Here is a 25,049-nt window from a genome sequence, read left to right on the forward strand (position 1 = left end):
AAGGTTAGGAGAGCAGGGGAGCACAGTATATTATATTGACAGCTTGGTAGAAATTGAGTCGCTTTTGGATTGAATTTGGAGCTCAGAAAAGGAATTGGCTAGTAAATAAGGCATGAGTTTTACCACCCAGTGTCTGTATATCAGTGTAGTTGCCACCAGCCCAGGCAGGGGACAAGGGCGGAATTTCAAAAGGATGCTCCTGGACGTCTTCTCCGCTGGTGGCCTGAGTTAGCTGCCACGGGCAGAGCCCTCCAAACATCTGCCTTCTTCTGCCACCAGGGGAAAAACTGGAGTCAGCTGCACACAGCTCTCCTGTTTGCTCACTGCTCTCCAGTCAACACTGGACTTTTCTTGGTTCTCCAAAGCCTTTTCCCACCCCAGGTCTTTGTCGGTTATTTCCCTTTGCCTAGAACTTCGAGTGCTTCTTCCTCTGCTCTAACTCTGTATCACCCCCAGGTATTAGCTCGATTTCCCCCTGAGATAGTCCCTGACCATGTCATCTTAGTTTGGCATTTCTCAGAAGCAGAGCCTGAGACAAGGATTCAAGCATGAGCAGATTATTGGGAAGTTTGGGAAACACTAGGGAGTGGGGAAGGGAAAGGAAGGTAGCCAGCAATGGGTGTGTTTTCTAGCCAGCTACCTATCCAGGCGAGTGAAGTGACATCCCTCAGGGAAATCCCTGGGGATGCTGCAGGGATATCACAAGAGAGGAGCCGGGAATGCATGTATCAACACCCATCAGTCCAGTCCCTGGGGGTGTGAATTACCCAGACTTCCTGCGAGCACCCATGGAAAAAGCCCTCAAGCAAAGAGAGGCAGATGTTTGCAGTGCTTGCCTCCGAGAAGGGCTGGAGTAGGCGAGGCAATCCCAGAGACCTGCGGGATGGGTGCCCCTGCCAGCTCTGCTAGCACAATGGCCAATTCCTTCAGTTCTGCGCATCTCTCCTCCTGGGCTCACTGTGCTCCAGCCAAAGTCTGGCCTCTGTCCTTGACATGTGACATCAATTGCTACACTGCTCCTGCTTCATAGGGAAGAGAGAAGTTACCTCATTCTCCAAAACATTTGGTGCCCTGGCCAAGAACAGCCAGCTGCTTATTTTTGCAGTAAAGTTGGTATGCTACCTTTTCTGCCTGGGTTTGGCCTTCCTGACAAGCACAAGACATCCCTGATGGAAGACAAAGTGATGTGAGGTGGCTGTGTAGTTGACTTACCTCGTTCTGGAACAGAAGACCCTGAGGACAGGGCCTAGCTTGCGTTCATTGCATTCACCCGCTAGGGTGTGGGAACACACACTGCAGGTCCGAGGATAGTACAGAAGTGCACAGCGAATGGTTGTGAAGGAGCAAATGAGTGAATGAATGAACGTGGTCTTCAATGAATGAAGTGCATCTTCAGCCCAGCCAGTGTGGTTTGGAATAAAGAACACAGGTGTCAGAGTCCAGCAGATCTGGGTTTAGTCTTGTGTCAGTGATAGGACATGGAGTAACCATGATGATGCCTGATCTACGGCTGCGTGTGACAGCCACATGAATCTCACACACATGATGTTGCGTGAAAGAAGCCGACACTAAAGAGTACACCCCGTATGGTTCCATTTATATGAAGTTCACAGCCAGGCAGAGCTCGTCTGTGCTATTAGAAATCAGGGTAGAGGGTATCCTTGCTAGGGGATGCGTGTAAGGATTGGAAGGGGGCGTGGGGGGAAAAGTCTTGGGTCTGGTAATGCTGTGTCTCTTGACTGGGTGCTGGTTAGATGGTCCTGTCCAGTTAGTAAAAATTCATCAAGCTATTTAGTTTTTTTGTATATATATTATACTCTAATAAAACACATTTAATAGAACAAACGAGATAAAACAAACACAAAACAATCCTGAGTTTGCCTCTTTAGCAACTGTGTAATTTAGAAATGTGGTGCTCAGAGTGTGATCCATGGGGGTCAGTGCCAGGGATGCCAACTGTTTTGTTACATTCACAGCAGGATAAATGCAGAATTTGGGAGTGAGCACCTAGAAACTTCTTAGGGCTTTGACATTGCTGTGACACCCATGTGTGTGGTTGGTGGACATGTCTCCTTGCACATAATGTAAAACCATTGGTTATTGCCAAACTCACGTGATGGGTCACGTGTGATGTGGTCTTGGGATCATTAGGGGTCTGCAGTGGGTTAGGAAACAGAACTGCGTCTTCACCATAATGTTTTGAAAAGCACTAATTGAGTGCAGATTGCTTCCAGTGGACCCTCAGTTTCTCCATCATTAAAATGAGAATAAATATCTTGATACTCCCAAGGTTTTCAGGGAAGACAGACAAGATAATGCACAAGAAAGCACTAGACAGCACTTTGGAGTAGGGGGATGCATAAGCTGCATTTTTAACTAGACTTCCAGATAATTCTTATCAGGATGCTACACTTGGACACTGCTCTGTGGCCACATTGTCCAGTGTGATGACCAGTAGTCACACGGGGTCCCTGCACTTCTGAAATATGATTAGTCCCAATGGAGATGCGCCACAGGGTAAACTATATACTCGATTTCTAAGACCTAATATGAATAATAGAATATAAAACATTTCATTAATTTTTTAGTGTTGATTGCAGGTTGAAATGATAACATTTTACATCTACTGGGTTTAACAAAATGTATTATTAAAATTAATTTTACTTTATGTCTTTTTTCCTTTCTTGTGACTATGAGAAAATGGAAAATTATGTATGTGGCTTAAATTCTATTTCTTTTGGACAGCGATGCTCCAGAACATTGGCCGTGGGGTGTTGGGAGGCTGGGATCATCTGTAAGCTGGATGGTAACAGCAGAACTGCTGACCAAGCTCGCATGCCTTCTTGTTTCCTCCCCAATGCTCCTCCACATGGACCCCACACAGTTCCTGGGTGAGACACTGATTTGTGTGTTTGTTGGCTTCTTGTACAGATCAACTACAAGGCTGTGGGCTCACTGGACCCGAGTGCCGACCTCTCCAGCCAGAGGGGCAAAGTGTTCAAGCTTCGGAATGAAACCCACCACCTCTTTGTGGGTCTGTATCCCGGGACCACCTACTCCTTCACCATCAAGGCCAGCACAGCCAAGGGCTTTGGGCCCCCCATCACCACCAGGATTGCCACCAAGATTTCAGGTATCTGTCCTAGAAAGAGGAAAGGAAGAAAGCTGCTGGTGGTGGTTTTTTCCCTTTCCTAGCATTCCTGGGAGTGAAAAGGGCAGAGCCAACCATTACCACGTGACTTTGGAGCAACGAGGATGATACAGTCCCTCGTGTGTCACTGCTGTAATCTCATGAAGAAAACCTAATCCATGAACTTCCTGAAATATAAAAAAATATATCAATTAGACTAGACCAGAGGGAATGCTTAGTGATTCACCAAATAATTTACCTAGCACACAGTTGCATTAAATAGTACATTTTCCCCATGCAAATTGGTTGTAAAAATGTGATTTATTTTCAGGAGTATTCCTTTTGGCAGTACAGGGCGTGGCACAGGTTCTCATGAAATGTCTGATGAATGAATGAAAAAAATGAGTGAATGACTGTTACAGAGTCATAGGGGTCCAAGATGTGACCTGCCATCACCAGTAGGGCCCCCTCCCCCACCGGACAGCATCAAAGCAGAACTAGCTCAGAACCCTTTTCTACAATTTACACTTTTTCAGAAGACCCATGCAGTTCTGGTCCACATCCATATTTTGCATAGATACAGACCCACCATGTTTTTTGTAGCTTCATGTTTCCACTTATCCTTAAATCGTAAGCATCTTCCATGCTGCTCCATTGCTTTCATTATAATGTTCTGTCAAGTGGATGGACGTAATTTAATTAAACATTCCCCTGTGGTTGGATATATTTGGTGCTTCCATGTTTTTATAAAATAACGCTTCAATAAACATGTTGCAGAATAAAGTTTAATTTCTTGGCTTAGATTATGACTTTAGGATTAAATTCCAGAAATTGAAATACTGAATTAAAAGGGATGTGGGTTTAATGGCTTTTAATACAAATGGCTAAATTACCTTCCCAAGGGATTAGATTTAGTTACACTCCTATCAGGAGGGAGGGTCTTATGAAGAAATAGAAAAAAAAAGAAAAGGGGAACTAGTTCATCACTGCTGTGATTTGCATTTTAAATGTATTCAAGGTTGACTCTGCATTCACTGCTTTAAGTACTTATGTTTCCTGCATTTATCTGTTTATTTGGTATGGAACTTTTCAATTCATGAGGATTACCAGCCACATCACTGCTACCCTGGTCCAGAACCTTCTGTACCTTGAAGCAGCCTACAGACAGGTTGGAAGTCAGGGCCTCCTTTGCTGAAAGCCTGGGATGCCACATGACTCTCATCCAACCCTTCCCCAAACATCTCGCTTCTAGGCATCCTGAGTGTCTTGAGGGAGGTGATGGGGGGGAGAGGTTGGGACCTGTGCTAAGCTCCCTTCCCTTTGTTCTCTGTCCAGCTCCATCAATGCCTGAGTATGACACAGACACCCCACTGAATGAAACAGACACGACCATCACGGTGATGCTGAAGCCCGCTCAGTCTCGGGGAGCCCCCGTCAGGTGAGGAGGGTTCTTAACCTGGCGTTTGCCATTTTCCTTCTCTGCACGGTGCACGCCTCCAGCTGAATGATGTCACTGGCAGTGCCCATGGGCAAGACTGACCAGGAGCAAGGCTTCCTGGAGGAAAAGGGGCAGCAGTCCCAAGCTCAGTTCAGAGGGGCCACTGAGCCAGAAACCCTGTCTCCCTACCCTGGGACAGTGTGACTGGTTTAGTGGGAATGTGCTGATGGGGACCTGAAGAGGGCTGGGAGAGAACTTTCTGGAACACGCCTATGGTAAATTTATTTAGTCCGGTTGGAGGCCCGGAAACACAGTATCCTGGCAAGATCACCTTTACATGTCCAACTGCCATTAACAGACAGGAAGACAGATTCACTGACTGCTAAAAACAAAACCTGCTCAGAGATAATGAAAGGGAACAACCTCAGGGCTGGTCCAGTTTGTGGCCTTGGTGCTGCACAGAAAACTTGAATTCAGAGTCATGCTGCTGATTTTAACAAGAGGCCGCTGGACTCCAGGAGTGTACCTACGACCCAGGCAGTGACAGCCTCTCAGTAGCTAATTGATCCCATGCAAGTCCATGGGCTCACAGCTGTCAGGAAGGTGGGCATCTCCTTTAAATAAGCTATACTTTGTACAAGGGCAGCAGCTCCGACGCTGACTGCTGGCTTTTTCTAAGAGCCCGAGGGATTACACACCCTTAAAGCCAAGCAGAGTGCTGGGTAGAGCAGCGTTCAGATTAGCTCAGCTCAGTTCAACAAGCACGCATGGAGTGTTTTATATGCCAGGAATGGAGCAGATTACAGAGGATGCAAACGATTCATTTATTCGTTCATTTGATAAACGTTTCTTGAGCACTCACTCTGTGTCAGGCGCTGTTTAAGTGCTTGGGACAGGCTAGTGAACTAGCTGTGATATAACTCATGCTCTAAGGAAAGTCAGATTCCAGTTGGGGAGACAGAAATGTGAAAACATAACTACAGTACAGTGCGTGCTTGTGGAGATGCACTTAGGCCATTAGAGAGCTCAGAGGAGAGAAGTCCCAGAGGAGGTGACTGAGCTTTATCTTAAATGTTGTGTAAGAGTTCACCACAGCAGTAAGAGGGTCCAGCATGAACAAAGGCGTGGAGGAAAGAGGAAGTTGCCATTGTGGGGAGCAACCAGGAATGGTTAGATTTGCTTTAGCACAGAGGTCAAGGCCGGAGTGATGGGGTGGGAACAGGGGCCATGTTTGAGAAGCTCAGCCTTGTTTGAGGGGCCCTTGGGAGCCACCAAATAGCCACATACAGTGTCTCTTTTATGATGCTGGAGGCTGAGAGGCCATCTAGGAAGGAGGCCATTCAGATAGTCTAGTTACCTGTTTTCCAGCGTGGGTCCAACTCTACCCAGAAGCTCTAGACACTGGAGCGGATAGAATCAACTCCCAGTTTGGAAGTTCCCATCTATTCTGTAGACTTTGAACAGCGTTCTATCCTAAGTAAGGGGGTGGTCTTCAGGCCTTCAAACAGGTGTGTGTGGAGGGTGTGGGCACCTGAACTAAGAACATTTGCCTCACACTCCACACGCCGGTTGTTCCGGGACTGTCCCACCTGTCATGAGCGGAGCAGATGGTGGCTCTAACATCCAGCAAGGAGTTGATGAGTTACTGTGTTTCTTCCTGTTACTTTTATGCCACATTGTCATTTACTTCCCTCTATACACTGTGATACTCTTATCCCCATCTTCAGATGGGGAGACTGAGGCTCAGAAGTGCCCAAGGGCACACAGACAGGGAGCAGGAAGGCTGAGCGTGAGTGCAGGTCCTCCAGGTGCCCAGTCACATGTTCCGTCTTGGCCACCCATGTCTTCCTCCCCTGCACAGCTCTAACCTCTTCCATACAGCAGCGTTGGGCATGTTTCCGAGTCTTAGAAAGCTTCCCAGATGGCAAGAGTCTGGCCCCAGAAAAGAGAAGCCCGGCATTGCACAAGTTAGCAGCTGACCCAGCGTCTTTCCGTAGTAGACCCAGGTGTCACCTTTCATTACTGTGAGCCTGCAAAACTGTCAGCAAAAGGACCTGGTCAACTGGCATCCCCCTGTGTGGTTTCCTGATGGCTGTGAGTTCAGCCCAGCTTCCCCTAGTCTTCTGGCTGCTGTGTGGAGCAATGAGAAGGATGTGAGTTCAGTGGCAGTGAACCTGGGTTCAAATGCTGATCTAACGTAGCTGTGTGACCTTGGACAAGATACTTAATCTCTCTGAAGCTCAGTTTTCCTTATCTGGAAAGTACAGACTGGAGACATTTCACCAAAGCTGAATGAGGTGTACATGTGTGCAGGGCAGGCTGTCAGAGAGCCAGAGTTCCTTTGTGAACTTTGCTGCTTCTCTGTGGAACTTAGGAAGTTATGTTCAAAACGGTTTTTGCAGGTCTGCCCCATTATAGAGTCACAGTGTTGCCTGCTTCCTTCCTGTTCAAATTTCCAAAGCTGTTCAAGACCCTCATTTCAGGGTGGGGAAGGAGGTACTTTGCTTTCTCCTTAAGATCCCCTAACTTCTTTCTGGCACAGATTCAGAAAAATGTTTTTTCTGACTGTCCTAAGAAATAAGTGATCTGGGTCCTTCCCAGTGACAGAAATAAAGTTAATTTTTGTACAGAGGATCAGGGACCCGTCTTCAGGATAAATCAGATTATATGTCTGTGAACCTCTGAAAACTCATCAGTCAGCTGACCACAGATAGGAGTAATTATCACCATGTTTTATTGGGCAACTACTATGATCCAAGAAGTTAATCTTGACTAACCTATGAGTCGTACTATTATCTGCCTGTTTGAAATGAGGAAACTAAAGTTCAAGGTCACAGAGCCAGTAAATGATGAAGTCAAGACTCATACCAGGCCTGCCTGACTCCAGAGACCTGCAAATCCATCTTCTGAGCAGCCCAAACCAATGTTCTTGGAAGAGCTTTTCTAGTCCCCACAGAGAGAAGCCCCTTACACTTTCCCTCTGAGCCTACCGACTCTTGAGTTTGCATTTCTGTTTCATGAGCTCATGCACCCTAAGACCACGGTAAATTAGGAGGTGGGAATGCAGATACCCCAGTAGCGGTGAGAAATGACAGCTGCCAGGGAGGAAACAACAGGACACCTCTGCAAAAGCAACGCAGGGACTCGAGAAACAAGGAGGTCCACAGCTGCAGCCCCTGCTGCGCCTCACAGCCATGGGTATTTGTTGTTCCTGGTTCACCCAAAAAAAGGTAACATTAGGTCCCACATCTTCAAGTTAAAAGAGGCTGCCGGCTTCCCATTTGACAGGCATGCACTGGCTGTGTGCCTGTCACCGTACTTAAACTATCTGCATCCTCACAGAGTTGCAGATAGGGAAACTGAGATATACAGAATTAAGGGCATTGGACCCAAGCCATAAAACGAGCAAGTGGAGCAGGCAGAATTCAAACCCAGTTCAGCCGCCCCTAAGCCAACACTCACTTCACTGTAGCCACTCCAGCTCCCTAGAAGAAAGTCATACATGATGTATGCTGGTGACATTTCCATCGGAAAAAAAATTTAAATAAATGTCACTGCCCAGAGGGGCAATGCCTGGTGTCTGGAAAAGTCTGGCTGCTTTTCTTCTAAAGGCTCTAGATCACTGAGGGTGGGTAGACATTCGGTTTCTGGAATTATTTTCAGACTGTTGCTTGGGCATTTGCCAAGAAGGGAAGAGACTAATCGGTGCCAGCAAAGCTTTCTGGACAGCTGCAGTGACAGCAGTGGAATATCACAGTAGACTTCAGTTACCTTAACCCTTTGTCACCTTGAACGCTGGGCACTGGAGTGCCACTATGGGAGTCAGTTGAGCATAAAGTCATTCAAGTATTTACAGAGGAGGAATTGAGCTAAGCAATGAGGATACAGCAGGAAACAAGAGAGACACACACCTGTCCTCTTGAGGCTTATCGTCCAGTGAGTATGTGTGTGAATGGGGCAGAGAGACGGGCATTAAGCAAGTAAGGAAACAGAATAATGAGACCTGCCAAGATAATACAAAGCCAGTAGGGACAGTGACTGTATTGATTGAGAGAAGGAGTAGACGGGCTGGAGAGATCAGCACGACCCAGGCCAGTGGACCAGTGTGGAGTCCTGTAGGCAGCGGGAAGCAGGAGCCTTGAGAAAACACAGTTACTCTGTGACCCCAGGACAGTAAGCGCTCTCTGGATGCATTGGGTCAAGGATGGATGGAGTCGTGTTCTGTAGTTGATAGTTCCTTTAATTCCATCGTAGCATCTGATCATCACTTACCCAGTGAGTAAGCTGCACGGGAAGTACCATCTCCGTTTCAGAGAAGCTGAAGTCTAAGATATTAAGTGATGGGTCCAAGGTCACGGACCTAGCTTCCTGCCTCTGCGTTCATTGCTCCGCCAGGAAGTTCTGAGTTCTCCATGCCTGGGATGGCAAGTGATGACTGGGCGACCTTCTGGTGGGGACGCTGTGGCGTGGACCTCCACCAGCTAGGGGATGAGGGGTAGACAAGACAATTCTGTTTGTGTGTGTGTAAGCTGTAACTTGGGAAGCCCAGCAAGACTGAGTGGAGAGTCTTCCTGTTCTCAAACAGACTCGTACCTGAGCCTCAGCCTCTGGGCCACACCCAGATAGGCTCTTCTTCCTCCTTCTGCCAGTGATGCTTTGACACTGGTTGAGCCAAACTCCAGCCCTGACTCTGCTGATTGCTGCCTCTTTGGAGCCCGGGGCTCTGACTCTGTCTGGTAGGACGGAGCGTGTAGGGAGTGAGGGGCGGGGGATGGGAGGATTACTGCGCGGGGCTCCCGCACCCTCATTCCTCCAGCCAAACCACCTTGGCAGCCTGGCCTATTTTTCTAATACTCCGCAATGGAGATTTATTGCTTTTGCATTGCCTTCCCCAGGCCTTCAAAGATTTATTGGTTTTTAAGTGACAGAATCCCAGAATTGCTTAAAGGATCAATCAAATAGTGACTAGAATCTAATATTCAGCTCCAACTCGCACACACCGAGCCTTCTTCCCCCACGCCCCACCTTGTGATGCTGATGTATCTGTAGTAACCTTCATAAGAAAGTAACTTGGCCGTGAATTAATCACCCATAATGCAGTCCCTGAAGGGAGGCCCAGGGCAGAGCCCCAGGTTCTATAGCAGACCCTCCTCTGCATCTCCAGCTGGCTTCCTTGGAGATGTCCTCCCCACCCAACCCCCACTCTCTGCTTCCCATCCGGTCAGTCACTGGAAGCTTGGGGATTAGCTCCTTCTTCTCCCTCTGCCACTTTCCACCCTGCTGTCCTGACCTGCCAGCACGGCTTTCTGGTCTGCCTGTCCTAAGTTCCTCTTCCTTCAGTCCATCACCTGCCGAGCTGCTGGACTGGTCCCTTGGAAGCACAAATTGGATCAAGTTAACTTTCCTGCTTAAAATTCTTAAATGGGTCACTGGCTTCCTACTGCATTAAGTTCAGGCTTCTTAGCATGGAATTCAGGGCCCATCTGAATCTGGTTCTAACCTTCATTTTTAGTTCTATTTCCTTTTCGTCTGTCCCTTTAGCAGGTTTTACTCAACAGTGCTGTGTACGCGTCCTTCATCGTTGTTTTGTGAGCTTTTAATTGGGGTATACATTTGTTTGTAAGTTTTCTTTAGTTTTGTTTCTTGTATGCCCCTCACTAGACTGTGAGCTCCTGGAAACTGGAGGTTTGACATTAACAGATCCCGCTCCCTGGGACAGGGTCTGGCTTTTGTAGATAAGTCCAAAAAACAAAAATCAAAAAACCTGGAAAAAAAAAAACCAACTAAGTAAGTAAGAAATTGGGTGGTACCTGGTAGATGCAGGTTACTGGGACAGTAAAGATGCACTTCACAGGCCCTGCCTTACCTGCCTCCTTGTCTGTGAGAGCGCAGTCCAATAGAACTGCCTGCACCTATATCTGCTGTCTGATAGAGTCACCACTAACCACACGTGGCTATTAAGCGCTTGAAATAGGACTAGTGCAACTGAGGAACTGATTTTTAAAATTTTTATTTTAATTAATTTAAGTATAAAAAGTCAACATATGCTAGTGTCTACCCTTTGGATGTGCAGGTCTATAGGTAAGATGAACAGAAAAAGAAAAAGTATGGATGAAGTTGTATAACAAAGGGAGTCCAACTCGAGGATGGAAGATGCCTTAGAGGACTGGGGCAGGGAGGGTGGGGGGGACTCGAGGGGCGGGAGTCAGGGAAGGGAGGGAATACGGGGATATGTGTGTAGAAACGGATGATTGAACCTGGTGTACCCCCCAAAAAAAAAAAAAAAAAAAAGTATGGATGAGCCTGTGTACTTGGTGGGAGGTTTCTATGAGATTCCAGTGCGGAGACAGCCATCATTAGCCCGGTGGGCTCAGGTGCGAGGAGGGCTTCCTGGAGGCAGTTTTGCCTGAGACCTGCCAGATAGTGGGGGAGTTTGGCCCAGGAGGAAGCAGCATGTGCAGGAGCTGAGGTGGAGCAGGTACGTGTTGTGTTCCGGGAACAGTGGGCTGGGGCACAGAGATGAGGAGAGAGGCACAGAAGCAGGCAGCAGTCAGGTAAAGGTCTTCACTTGGTGTTTGGACTTTGTCCCAAAGGGTGTGGGGAACATTGGTAGGAAGAGACCCAATTTTGTGTGCTTCTCTAAGCAGTCAAGCCCCTGTCTGTGCCATTCTCTCTGCCGACTACAGCATCCTCCACCTCTCCAACATTCAGGTCAAATCTGCCGCATCCAGGACTGTCTCCCATCCTGCAGCAGGATGCACCAGCTCTGCCTTGGGCTCCCACACTGCCCTGTCCCCTCCTCTCTTGGGGACTTGTGCTTTCACTCTCTACCAGCCTGTGACCTCTTTGGAGGCAGGAACTGAGTCCCACAGACCTAAGGTCTCTCATGCTCTTCCTGCCACAGCTGACTTCCCAGTTTGATACACTGGTACAGCAAAAGCTCCTAGAATCAGATCCCCTTATGCAATTGACTTATTTAATAGCTTTGGGTCAGGTTCTTAATTTCTCTGAACCTCAAGCTGCTTGTTGGTAAAGTGGGAATGCCCGTGTCACAGATTGTTTTAAAGGTCAAATAAGCTAAAATGTGTCAAGTGCCATTGGTAGTTGTTCAGTTTGCTCCTGGGGTTGGCCAGACTGTTGAGACAAGGGGTGGCCACCTGCCCTGGGTAGGCCTGGCAGCGCTATTCTCTGAGCCCTGCTGCAGCTCATGTGTGTTTGCTTTAGCACCAGGTAAGAGTCACTGCAAGATTGTGCTGGTATGCATGTGACATGTCAGGGAAGGTGCAGTTGTCTCCAGGAGTGTCACAGAATGCTCAGAACAATTCTCAAAAATGAATTCTCAGATTTGAGCACCTTTCAGAAACACCAAATCAAGCAGACAGGGCTAGGAGGTCTCAACTGCTGAAGGGCCAATAAAACAAGGGCTAAGAGCAGTGCCCTTAACTTGGAGATGATGCTGGGTGTTGTGAAATCAAAGCGAACAGATCCAGAGCCCATTAGGAGGGGGCGTGGATACTCCCATGAGCTCCCTGAACTAAGACCTATAAATACTGGGACTGGAGTGGGTGCACGGAGTCAGAACCAAGCAGGAGAGATGAGACCAGATCCTAGGAGATGAGTCATGTTCATCTGTTCACTCACTGATTTGTTTATCAATTCATTAACTAATTCAGTCAATAAATATCTACTTTGAATTTCAGCAAACAACCACATGCCAGCCACTTTGCTGAGCACTGGGGACCCAGAAATGAGCAAAACAGGTCCACACGCTGCTGACATCCTAGTGGCAGATACAGCTCTAAACTAACAGTGCCACAGAGACTCATGACAGACTGTTATCAGCTGTAGATGATTCTTATGGGGTGCATGTCACCTCACCATCCCACCTCTGATTGCAGCTGTGCTTGAGCTGGAGAGTTCCGTGCAAAGTTACAGGATCCCACCTCTAGCACCAACACCAGCATCCATCCTTTTTTTTCTCCTTGGCTTTTTGCCCCAATTCTTTCTCCAGAGCCCCATGGATCTGGCTTAGTCTGAGCAAGCAGGTACAGCTCAGGAATGCAAATAATTTAATGCTACAGGGGAACTCTCAGCCAGTGCGGAATGGGAATCCAGGCATCAGAGCCTTGCCTCCCACCCTTGAAAAGGACCATTCTGAGGTGCAAGCCACATGGTCCCTCACACATCCCCAGTAGGACTGAGCCCCAGTTTCCCACAATGGGAGCCAGCTCGACAAGGCACACTGTTAGTTTATCTACCTTCTGTGTCTTACTTTTTCCTATAAGAGCAGGATCAGCCCCACATGGGGGAGTCAAGAGATAAAGTGAGAGAAACTGAAAGGAGGCCAGTAGGACAGCAGTGGGGAGAAAATGCAAGAGAGGATGGCACGTGATGAGATTGGATGTGAAAGGGCCAGGTAACCCAGGGCTGTGTTATTACTGTAGCAAGGAGTTCTATACTAAAAGCAATGAGGCATCAGAAAAAGGATTTTAAGCAAGTGAACACTATGATCCATCTTACTTTCTAAAAAGGTCTTTCTGACATCATTGTGGAGTTCATATCAGAGAGGACAAGAATTCATAAAGACCAATTGGGACCAGTTATAGTTGTCCCGATGAGAAATGAAGGTGATGGAGAAAAGTAGATGAGGAGGTAACATGGGTGAGCTTTGGTGATGAGTCCTCTGTGAGAAGGGGGTGGGTGTGAAGGAAAAGACATGGTCCAGGGTGGCTCCCAGGTTTCTGGATTGGTTAATGGAATGGATCATGGTGCTGTTTCCTGAGCCAACACTGAAGGAGGGAAAAGTCTATGAGGATGCTTTATCTAGGAGAGGCCAATGGTGGTAAAGGTGGTATGGGACCTGAATGGCAGAGTCAGGAACCAACTGGGCAAGGACAGGCTGGGACCTGCAGGTCTAAGTGAGCCCTGGGGACCTCTGGGGGACCTCCTCCAAGGTCAGCTAGGACTTGTGGCTCGCTTTCCTGGGCCACTTGAGACATACTGCACAGAGGGTGCACCTCTAGCTTGGAGGGCCAGGAGTATGACACAATGAATACTAGGAGACAGTGTGACCTGGTGAATAGCTTCTAAAGTCATTGCAAGGTCTCTTCACTGCCCGATGAGAATCCATGATCTGGCTGCATTTGACAGGTACAGCTAGTTAAGACTAGAGATTCTGAAATACAGAGTGATTCGCTGCAGTATGAACTGGAGATCCGGCCAGCTTTTAAAGAAAGAAGAAACTTTATTGGGAAGTAAAGGAAACAATTGCCAAATTTCCTTCAGGATTCCTTTAATAACTGTGAAGCCCAGAGTGAGATCACGTGAAGCAACCACAGTAAGGTTTTGCTGGTCCATGGAGATGCAATGAGCAAAATTGGCATCATTACCATCTGACTCTCAGATATCAGCATGTGATGGTGTCCTGTTAGGGTAGGGGAAATGAAAATTCAGAGGATTTATTAACACAGGGCAGCCTGAGGAGTTCATGAGTCCCTGTCCATGTTGGTAGAGATGAGAAACTGCAATTACATTTAGATGCTCTTTCTTTAAACATCATTTGTTTCACTTAGTTCCCCAGCTCTCTGGGCCACCTCTGCCTCTGCCGGGGTCTGGAGACGAGGAGTACTATGATGTGGGGGCATGGGAAAGAGGCACTCCCCCCATAAATTGTGAGATTTCCATAAACTGTGAGATTTAGCTCTGCAAGTAATACCACTGGTGGCCAAGTCTCACAGCCTGCTGGGATTTCATCACACCAGACTGAGAAAGAGGAGGAGTCACGGAGAAGGAGCAGATATGTTTTTCCAGATATAAGGAAAAATGGGATGCACGCTACTGCAGAGCTATTCCCAATGGGGCGGTCCCACACTCTAAATATGGTGGCTGATGGGACATGTGATTAAAGAGACTTGTAACTACTACCAGTGAAACCACCACGGGGACTCCGAGTGTGGCACAGAGCTGCACTCAGATCATCCAGGAAAACAAAAGAGAAGAAGGGTGACACCGAAATAGTTTAGGCAGGTTTGCATTCACTTCAGCACATCCTAATTGCGTTGCAGGTCTTCTTGGATCAGCCCCCCGAATGACCCAGCTTACCAAGAATTGGTTCTGGTGTTAAAGGATCCTGGATCATATTCCTTAGGCTCAAACCAAGGAGGAAAAACAGGTGTTTCCGGAGGAATATTTTAAACGGAGCAGGAACAGTTGCTGGAACGTGAAGAACGAAGAAGTGTTCTATTTTGGACCATCTGCCATCTGGAGAGATGGAGACAGAGACTGCTGCTGGCGTGAAGGAGAGGAGGGTGCGGTTGTCATGTTTGCCTCCTACCATAGGGACTATTTAAATTCCCAAAACCTGTGGTGCTGGAGAAGCATCAGAGCAGGGGTTTGGATTTGAGAATCATTAACTTCCAGGTGGTATTTAAGGGATGGGAGGACTGGATGAGCTTATCCATGGAGAGTGTAGATGATAAGAGATGAGGAGCGAGACAGCGCTCTGTGAAACTCTATTGAGAAACCACACAGGAGATGGAGAAGGAGTGGCCAAAGAGGTAGAAGAAAAACCAGGGCAGAGTTAAAACATGAAAGCCAAAGGAAGAATAATTTAAAGAAAACAGATGGTTGACATGTTGTGATTTGGTTTCCTCTGAGAGCTCCAAGCAGCTCTTACAGTAGAAGACACATAACCCAGGACCATTGGAAAAGGAAGATGATAACATCAACAAAAGTGCTTAAAAATGGACCATATGATCCAGGGTTGATTAAAAATGCCTATGAAAGTAGATGTGTGGGCTTCCCTGGTGGCGCAGTGATTAAGAATCTGCCTGCCAATGCAGGGGACATGGGTTTGATCCCTGGGCCAGGAAGATCCCACACGCCACGGAGCAACTAAACCTGTGCACCACAACTACTGAGCCTTCGAGCCACAACTTCTGAGCCCATGCACCGCAACTATTGAAGCCCGCGTGCCTAGAGACTGTGCTCTGCAACAAGAGAAGCCACCACAGTGAGAAACCCACACACCACAATGAAGAGTGGCCCCTGCTCGCCACAACTAGAGAAAGCCCACGTGCAGCAATGAAGACCCAATGCAGCCAAAAATTAAATAAATAAATAAATAAATAAATAAAATCTTTTAAAAAAAGAAAAGAAAGTAGATGTGCACACGATGGAGATATTGAGGACCAGGCAACCTCAATGCTGTTGAAAAACTGTGCAGAGGGTCCAAAGCTGGGAGAGGCTGGAAGACAAGAAGTGATACTGAGAGAACAGGATGACTGAAGGTTCAGTAATGGAGCCCTGCTATGGTATAACATGACTCTGGGTGTGACTGTGTTGGCAGTGATGGGAGACAGATGGTGATGGATTCAGGGTGAAGCCAAGTATTTTAAAGGGCAAAGAGGCCAGGCTATGGATGGAAGGACTGTCTAAGTAGATGTAGTTCTTGTAACACTAACCCTCCCACCCTGAGGAACTGACGAGACCCTTCACAAGAGCAACAGGGACTCAGTGTGATGGCTTCTCCTGGGTCTCACTTTTTCTCCCACTTGTTTTCTGCTGACCTTCATTTCTCACACTGTTCTGGGCCCTGTGACAGTTTGCATCACTGCTTTGTCTCAGATCTTGCACAGCTGATAACCGATGGCTCTCAGTTCCTCTATCTGCAATCACCCAAGGTCAGACTTTCAAGGTGGCCTCCATCAGGTGCATTTCTATAGCCCGATCTCTTGATGTTCTTCTGAGCTAGTGTGCGGATCTGTGCCATGTCAGTAGCATCCGAGGAAGTTTCCTCTCATCCAAAACGCATTCTGCACAGTGCTGATGCTGGCTCCTGCTGCCTGCAGCTGCTCAGACTTGCCTCCCCTCAGCAGCAGTGAGAGAGGTGATCCTGAAAGCCTGGCTTTTTAATAGGACTAGAACTACTTAAAGGTTAGAGTCCCCACCATTAAGCAGAAGAAATTTGTATTCTTCTTTCACAATACAACCCATCCTTTTCTTGCCTGGCTACAGCTGCTTGGGATTTGCTGTTTAACTAGTGCATTTCCACATGGGTGTAGGCTCACTAAGCAATTTATAAAGGTTATAAACGTATAAAGTAAATATTCATAGCCAGGGCAGAGGGTAGCAGTCCCAGTAGCATAAAGAGGAGTTGAAGGCAAGACTTAAGACCTATACAGTCCAATACTGTAGCCACAGCTAATGAGGCTATTTAAATTTAAATTAATTAGAATTAAACAAAATTAAACCTTTAGTTCATAACTTTAGTTGCACTATCCACATTTCAAGTCCTCAGTAGCCAGATGTGGCTAGGGGTTACCCTATTGAACAGAATTTACACGATCAAAGAAAATTCTATTTGACTGCATTGCTGTAAATTCTGGGAGGGCTGGTAAAAAGAGGTCAGGGCCCATGTTTGGCTTCAAACAGGCCTAGTATATTAATGTAGGCATTCGAGGCCATTGGTAAAGGCCAGGAACCTTGTCGTGAGAAATAAGAAATATAATGGGGGCTGAGAAGGCAGAAAATACGTAAGTCTCACCAAAAGCCAGAGGGGACCTTTGACTGGGCTAACTTGCTGCTGAGACCTTGACCCACTGAACTGGACTTCCCAAATTCCATCGCATCACCCTTGCCTGGGGATAAAGTCTGGGAAGTGGTTTAACCCCAGAGTTTTCAAACGTTATCAACTATCAGAATCACCAAGAGAGGCAGTAAATATGCAGATCCCTGCCCATCCCTGGGGGTGATGAAATTGGGCCTGAGAATCTGCATTTTGAACAAGGTCTCAGATGATGATGATCCTACGGGTCTTGAACCACAACTTGAGCACCACTGAGTTAGCGTACAGGTGGCCTCGGGTTTAGAGAAAAGAGCCTGTATAAGAAACCGAGTATTTTCTTCTATGGTGCCAGTTTTTGTTCCTTCTCACGATATGGGGAAGCGGTTGTTTTGCATTTTACTGTAGAGTTGCCCCTGTGGGTTTTACAGCTTTTGGAACTCTTATGTCTCTTCTGGTGTATGTTTCAGCATGAAGATCATCAGTTTCAGCATATAAGAGCTGAACGAGGATTTCTGCCTGCTTATTTCTCTATCTCTGTCCACATGGGGGCTAAAAACACACCTCTGTTTTCTTATGGTGACGACAGTGACTGGTGTCTGAAATACATGCTGTGTTGTTGCATGCTGATAGCATATCTGAATATATCACTTCTGTGCAGATATTGGGGCTTAGGGAGAAGATGGATGCTGGGTGAGACTAAACGTCAGTATCTGAACAAATCTGTATTCTTTCATGGAAGGCTAGAGCAGCCTGGGAGAAACAAATCCATTTCCAACGTTCACTCTATAAAAAGTTCCATATTTTCTTAGATCAGACAAAATATATTGAGTGCCAAAATGCTGCAGCAGTATGGGTGCGTCACTCAGCTGGGTTGGAATCGGTATGCATTGTCCCCCCGGGCCAGTTTTGATTATGTTCTTTTTTTCTTTTATTGCAGTCAGCAAATCTGAATTTGCTATTGTGGGGAGAGCAGGAAGAAGCGAAAAAAAAAATGAAGGTTTTTAACCTTCAGAAAGTTCAAAGGTTCAGTCTGAATAAGCACAAAAACTTTTGAGAGTGCCTCTGAATGCCTTGAATTTGCAGAACTGCTCAGAATCCCAAGAGAACTACCTTGCGCGTAGGATTCAGGCCCCACTTTGTAGCTAAAAGGCAGGGCTGAGGTTGTGAGAGAGGCGCAGAGTTAGGGAAAGTGGGAAGAGGAATCAATGGAGAAAAAAAGAAGCTTGGTCCCCATCCAGGCTAAGTTTCAGCCTATTGTTCAGTTTCTTCAATTCAAAGCCATCTGCTTCCCACGGCTCTCAGATAACGTCTCCCCTGCCAGGACACCCTGTTCCTGCTTAATTGAAATTAGTTTCCAAGAATAGTTGTCTAAAGCAGTTTCCAATGGTGGGGATGTTTTGAAAGTCACAATAGAAGTCGAAGCTTTGGGATGCAGATGTCTACACATGAGCCAGATGTTCAAAGGGCATCACACGGTCTGCAACAACCTTCATATTTCCAAAGCCAGGAGTTCTCTCATTGGCCTCTGTGACTCACAAATGACTCCTTTGAAACTGTCACCATCTCTCCATCTGGGACCTGTAATACCACAAGTGTGAAGGGAAACAATCACTTCCATTCAGGTTTAGAGCAATGTGTTTCCCAGGCTTAATTATACCACAGGTATATAAATTACAGAAACATGTTAATGCTCCCATGATTAAAATTATAGAGTGCCTAATTGAAAAAACATAAACTGAATTGAAGAATTCCTAATTATAGTTTGCTTTGAGGTGTTAATTTCCTCCATAACGAATGCGTAATTTCTTGGAACCTAAACAGGTAGCCTCTTGCATCAGCACGTAGGCTGCAGACAGATGGAATAGGGTTGTAATCTTTCAGTTCAGAAAGTTGGACAAGGGAAGCTTGATTCAGGGGAGAACCTTGAAAGGGAGCTTGGGAAGGAGGTAGAACTGGTGAAGTCAACAAATCAAGGTCCACCTAGTGGGCATTGGGACCAAGGACAGATGAGCAGCCCTTGGAAAACTTTTTCCACCTGCTTTTCTCTTCCCTCTCCAAACTCTCAACATTTATCCCAGTTAGTTTTAGTAATTTTTGTGCCCGTAAGACAGTGGTTCTCAAAATGTGGTCCTGGACCAAAGGTATTATCTAGGAATTTGTTAGAAATGCCAATACTCAGGCCCCGTCCCCTGATCTGCTGAATCAGAAACTCTGGGGATGGAGCCCAGCTGGCTGTGTTTTAACAAGGTCTCCAGAACATTCTGAGACATGGGAGTTTGAGAAGCACAATTCTGAGGAGTGGGTCCCAGATAACCAAGGTCGCATCCAGCTGAGCTTTCTTGAGCTCCTTTTCTCATCATATCCTGTGATTGGTGACTTCCCAAACATCATTTCATTTTATACTCCCAACATCACACTGAAGTAGAAAAAAAAAGACGCTCTCCCTTTCTCAGGTGAGAAAATTGAGATCCAGAGAAGTTGGCTTGCCCAGCTCATATTATGTTGGAGAGCTGTAGGCCTCGTCTGTAAGCTCTGATGGACACTCAGATGTATCACGTTGTCCGTTTTTTTTTTTTTCATTGTTGTTACATAGTTTTCATCAATATCTTTACTGATCAATGGGTTTTCTAAGCCTTTTAGAGGCAGAGGCTGAGCCACTGATGCCACGACTTAGCTAATGTTGAGTCTGATTGTAGGATGAGGAAGGGGGCTCCTAAGTATTTGTAATAACTGTTGCTAATGGCACAGATTATTAGTATGCATTGTTCCTGAGTAGTGATGTGAATTCTAAGTATAAAAGGTCACAGCTCAGAGATGCTCCTTGGTTTTTGGAAGGAACTCCCCTTGCATAGTAACCCAAGCAGCTGTGAGCCCCCATTAGAGACTTTGGGGACCAGGTGAAGTAAGACACAAACTCTCTCCATCTCCTCTGTCCAGACATCTTGGTTTTGTCAGGTTTCTGTTTTCTAGTCTAAACATATCAGGAACTTTGTGTGTATGCGTGTGTGTGTGTGTGTGTGTGTGTGTGTGTGTGTATTTGCGTGTGGTAGATTTTAGCCAGCCCATAGCCATCTGAAACAATGAACTTACATTCGTGGTTTATAGCACTCTATCAGGTTTTTGTGCAATTCTTAGCCATTCCCATATGGTTGAAAATTTGGGTCATTTCCAGTTATTTGTTATTATAAATAACCCAGCAATAAATATATTTATTTGTGCTTTTCTTTTGGTATTGTATCTTTAAATAGGAAAAAATCCCCAGGAGTGGAATTACGGAAATGAATAAAATGGAACTAAAATGCATTGAGTGCCTTACACTTATATGCCAGGCACTGACAGCCAATTCATATATATTAACCTTTTTCATTCTTTAATTAAAAAACCTCAAAGTAACCAGCACACATATTTGGGAAATCAAATAGTCAAACCGTTTTCTGCTCCACATTTTTCAGCCCCCTAGTCCTGTGCCCCATCGGCAACTGCATTTTGATTCTTTGCCATTTCTTCTGGGAATTGGCAATGTCACTACATAATGTGCTATTCTAAAGTTATTGATTACAGACATTATCTATTTACTTCCCGCTATTATAGATGAGAATTTGGCTGTCTTGAATTATCCAGCTTCCCAATGTGGTTATACCACTAGTTTTAGTTAAATAAATACACAATAGCTAATTTTATAATTCTAAAAGCAGGCTACTTCGGTGCCAAGTGATATACTATTTCTATTGTAGTATTGTATAATTAACTTCAAGCTTACTATGTACTAGACACTATTTTAAGTCCTTTACCTATATTAACTCAGTTAATCCTCATCAAAACTCTATGAGGTAACAACAAATAGTATCCCTGTTTTAAGAGGGGAAACTGAAGCACTGAAAGGTTAAGTAACTTCCCAAGATCATGCAGCTAATAAGTTGCTAATCTGGGATTTGAACATGACAGTCTGGCTCCAAAGCCTGACTCTTAACCACTGTGCTACACTTCCTCTCATTACTCTTCCTATTTTGTGCAGTGTGTTCTTTGAAATCATCATAGAATGTGTCAGTATTTGATTGTATGCAGGCAATATCTTTATTATACCATTAATACATTTTCTTCCAACAGAGCTCTACCGTTTCAGATTTACTATTAAATACTCTTTTTTTCTTCTTTGATTTTCTTGTTTTTGTTTTTGTTTTTTTGCTTTTTGGTCATTTTGTTCTATTTTCTAGAAAAATATCAACCTTGTCTAGCATTTGTTTAAAATTTCAGCAGTCATGATTTTTCCTTTTAAGAGCTATTTACTGTTGTCTGATTTTATTTTTCTCACAGCATCACTTCTTGTTTACAGAAGTAATCATTTCTTTTCTGAGGATAATGTTTTGATTTGAAGGGTGATAAAGGCTTTGCTGACTCTTATATTATCTCTGTTTCCTCTGGAGTCATTTTTTCCTCACTTGAATTGATTACTCTCTTTCATGTTGGGGCATTTCTCATCTAACTGATGAGCCTTGGTAATCAATATTTAAAAGCAAGGTATTGTAAAAGTTGAATGGAAGTGCTGTTTGCAGAGGGGGAGGGGGTGAAGGCATTCAAACTCTCCAAAGATGAAACCTCCTATCTCCTGCCTGAGGGGTAGGGGGTAGATATGTAGATGCCCATGTTCCAGGGTTTGATGGTTTCATGTATAGACTTTTGATCAAAACCCTGTTTTCAGCCCCACATTTCACTTTCACATCCTCCATATTTTATTGCTGCAAGAGCAGAGTCTTGCTTGAGAGCCATTGGGCAAATCAACTCTATTTTTATTCACATCTCTTTATAATTTGGGTTTCTTTATCCTGACCACAGAAGAGTGGTAAGATACCACTCTTCCGACCATTTTCAGTCTTCCAGAATTTTGTTGAAACCTCTCATCCACTAACGGCCCCTCTTCTGTTCTTTTCTTCCTTGAGATTTTTATGCTTTTTCATCTTTTACCACCATGTTAGTGGGATCACAGGAGAGAGAGGAGGTAAATGGAGTGCAATAAATGTTCCACTTTAACTAGACGTTCACTTACACTATTATCTAATCCAGTTCTCACAATAATCATTTATGGGACATTATTATTGTCTTCAGATTTCCAATATTATTTAAATATTTAAAGGAAGGTCATACAACTAGGACGATTCAGAGCCAAAATTCAGATTTGATGCAGATTTTTAGAATCTGTGCTCTTTCTACTTCCAGGTCATAAAAGTGTTTATGAGTCTTGAAAGCCATTGCCAAATTATTTCCCCAATTTGATGAATCAATTTACAGTGCTGCTGGAATTATATAATCCTACCAGTTCTACCATAACTTTATGGAGATGGCATAGTATAATTTATATTTACTTTGATAATTTAATGGGTTTTAAATGGGAACATATTATCATTTTGATTTGAATTTCTCAGTGTACTGCAAGGTATAATTTTTTCCCATGTTTTATACTGTTGACTTTTCTGTGAGTTATCTTTTTAACATTCTTTTCCTGTTTACCTATAGCAGTGGCAGTGGTTCTTGATCAGAGTTAATTTGCCCCCAGAGGCAATGTCCAGAAATACCTTTGGTTGTTACATCTTGGGACTAGGGGCTGCTACTGGCATCTAGTTAGTGAGTAGAGACCAGGGGTCCTGCTAATAAACACCCTACAATGTACAGGACAGCCCCCCACAACAAAGATCATCCAGCTAAAATTCTAATAGTGCCAAGACTGAGAAAACCTTGAGGATCTTGATAGTGCTTATATTTTTTATTTTTTGTAGTATATGATTAGATCAGAGATTCTCAATATTTTTGGCCTCAAGACCCCTTTACATTGTTAAAAAATAATGAAGATCCCAAAGAGCTTTTGTTCCTGTGGGTTTTGTCTATCAATATCAAGATGCTCTATTAGAAATTAAACCCACATTTTAAACATACTGTAATTTTAAAAAATAATAGTAAACTCATTCCATATTAAATAAACAATGTGTTTACATTTTTTAAAACAATCAAGTTAGGGAGATGAGGTGCGTGGTTTCACATTTTTGAAAATATTTTTAATATTTTTAAGGGCATATTGTAGAAGAAAACTGAATTCTCATATCAGTTATGTATCAATTTATGTTGCCTATTGAAGCGATATTTTATCCTTGACTTTATCCTTCCTTGATATTTTGTCCTTATTTTGTAACATTATGCATTGGTCATTTGAAAAAATTCACTGAATTATTAAAATCTTCCACATGTTGACATATTTCATTATACAACATCAAAGTATTAGGTTTGCTAACATCACCACTGAATATCATCAGTAAAGTTTTTAAGTATTGGGAACCTGTCAAGTTCACAGTGACAGATAAGTTTTCCCAATTATAATTTGCACCTGAAGCTCAGTTATGAACAAATACCATGTTTCCCTTAAAGTGACAGATATACTGCATTTCTTCAGGAGATGTTTGTCACATATCCAAATGTGAATAACCACAATTTGTTAGCCATTCTTTCAAGAAAAAAAAAAAAAAAAAAAAAAAGGTGCTTCATTAGACAGTGGCTAGTTTAGCATGTAACTCAAGCAATCACAGAAGTGTTTTTCCTTAAGAAACCATAGTATTTCAGTAAGCAGATAACATGATTTAGACTTACTTCCTATTGTGTCACATGAGTATTAAAAAGCCATGTACTCAAGGGTTGAAATTAACACTTTTTTACTGCTTCATCCAGAACATTCTTAAGCAAAACTGGCATTTTTGGTTTTTTATAGCAAATTTTGATGTGGTGGTGAAGAATACAATGACAAGTACAGTTGGGTACCACTGCTGGTAAAACCAGCAGTTTTACCCACTATTGCCTTTGCATTCAGTGTAAATATCAACAGAGTGGAAGAGACAAATAAAGTCGTAGTATACTATTAAAATCATTCTGACATTGCAGAGTCACTGAAAGGGTCATAGGGACTTAAGCTTTTGTTATTTGGGTTTTGTCTATTAGTATCAATATGCTCTATTAGAAATTAAAGCTACATTTTAAACATATGGTAATTGAAATAAATCATAGTAAAGGCACTCACGGACCACACTTTGAGAACTGCTAAATTAGATGATTATATTGTATCTGAGGGTCTCTTTGCCTCACGTCACAAATTCAGGGAAGGTCTTCCACAGGAGGGTCTTTGAAAAGTGTTGTATATAAGAATATTCAGTGAGCTTGTACAAAGTTCATATTTCTAAGCCCTACATTGAGAAATTCTTAGTAGGGCTTTGGAATTCATAGGCAGTTCTGTTTGATGGAGACCTGGCACCTACAGTTCTCCACACATAGGTGATTTTCAGCTCCCTGTATTCCTGCAGATAACCTCATCAGTGGGTTACATTTTCCTATAGGAAAAAAATCCTTTAATTGGTGTTATAATTCTTCTATAGCATTTATTTGCCCTATCTGGCACTAATATGGCAGTTATGATTAATTTAATGGTTAATTAATAATCATTCCACTTACCTTTTTAGAGCTTAGAAGGGCTTTTTGAGGATAACTGACTTCAGATGGTCTTATAAAAAAGTGCTCAGAGGATTTTTACCACTTTCCTTTCCTTAAGCAAATGTCTTTGTTGCAAGGAGAGACATCCAAGGCACCCTATTGATTACTCTTTTAAAAACAGCCGCTGTAGCATCTTCCTCTGTAAAAGCAACACTATGGGTTTTAATCGTGAGGTTTGGAGACTGACTCCCTATCGAAGCTAGCCTTGTTCAACTTTATTTTTTTTCTTTGCTCCTTTTACAACATAAAGTGACTTTAGAAAACAACAATGACATTTCAACTGAGAACTTGGCAGGAGGGTAAAGGGGTTGCTTCCCAGGACATCTGAGGGAAAAGGCAGTATTGGGAGGCCTGGGGTGAGGGAAACAGCCTGGCTTTCCAGTGGGGGACAT

The 25,049-nt window shown here is 44.4% G+C and overlaps 1 protein-coding gene across 1 annotated transcript in view; it reads left to right on the forward strand.

The window, feature by feature from the left end:
• Positions 1–25,049, forward strand: part of PTPRT (protein tyrosine phosphatase receptor type T) — a 1,046,874-nt gene that overhangs the window by 780,248 nt on the left and 241,577 nt on the right. Inside the window, exons 10-11 of the mRNA XM_057701613.1 lie at positions 2,932–3,133; positions 4,466–4,568. Of these exons, the coding sequence (XP_057557596.1) occupies positions 2,932–3,133; positions 4,466–4,568 (305 nt within the window). The remainder of the gene's footprint in view (positions 1–2,931; positions 3,134–4,465; positions 4,569–25,049) is intronic.

This window comes from Hippopotamus amphibius, chromosome 12 (assembly GCF_030028045.1).
Source record: "Hippopotamus amphibius kiboko isolate mHipAmp2 chromosome 12, mHipAmp2.hap2, whole genome shotgun sequence".
Classification (NCBI taxonomy): domain Eukaryota; kingdom Metazoa; phylum Chordata; class Mammalia; order Artiodactyla; family Hippopotamidae; genus Hippopotamus; species Hippopotamus amphibius.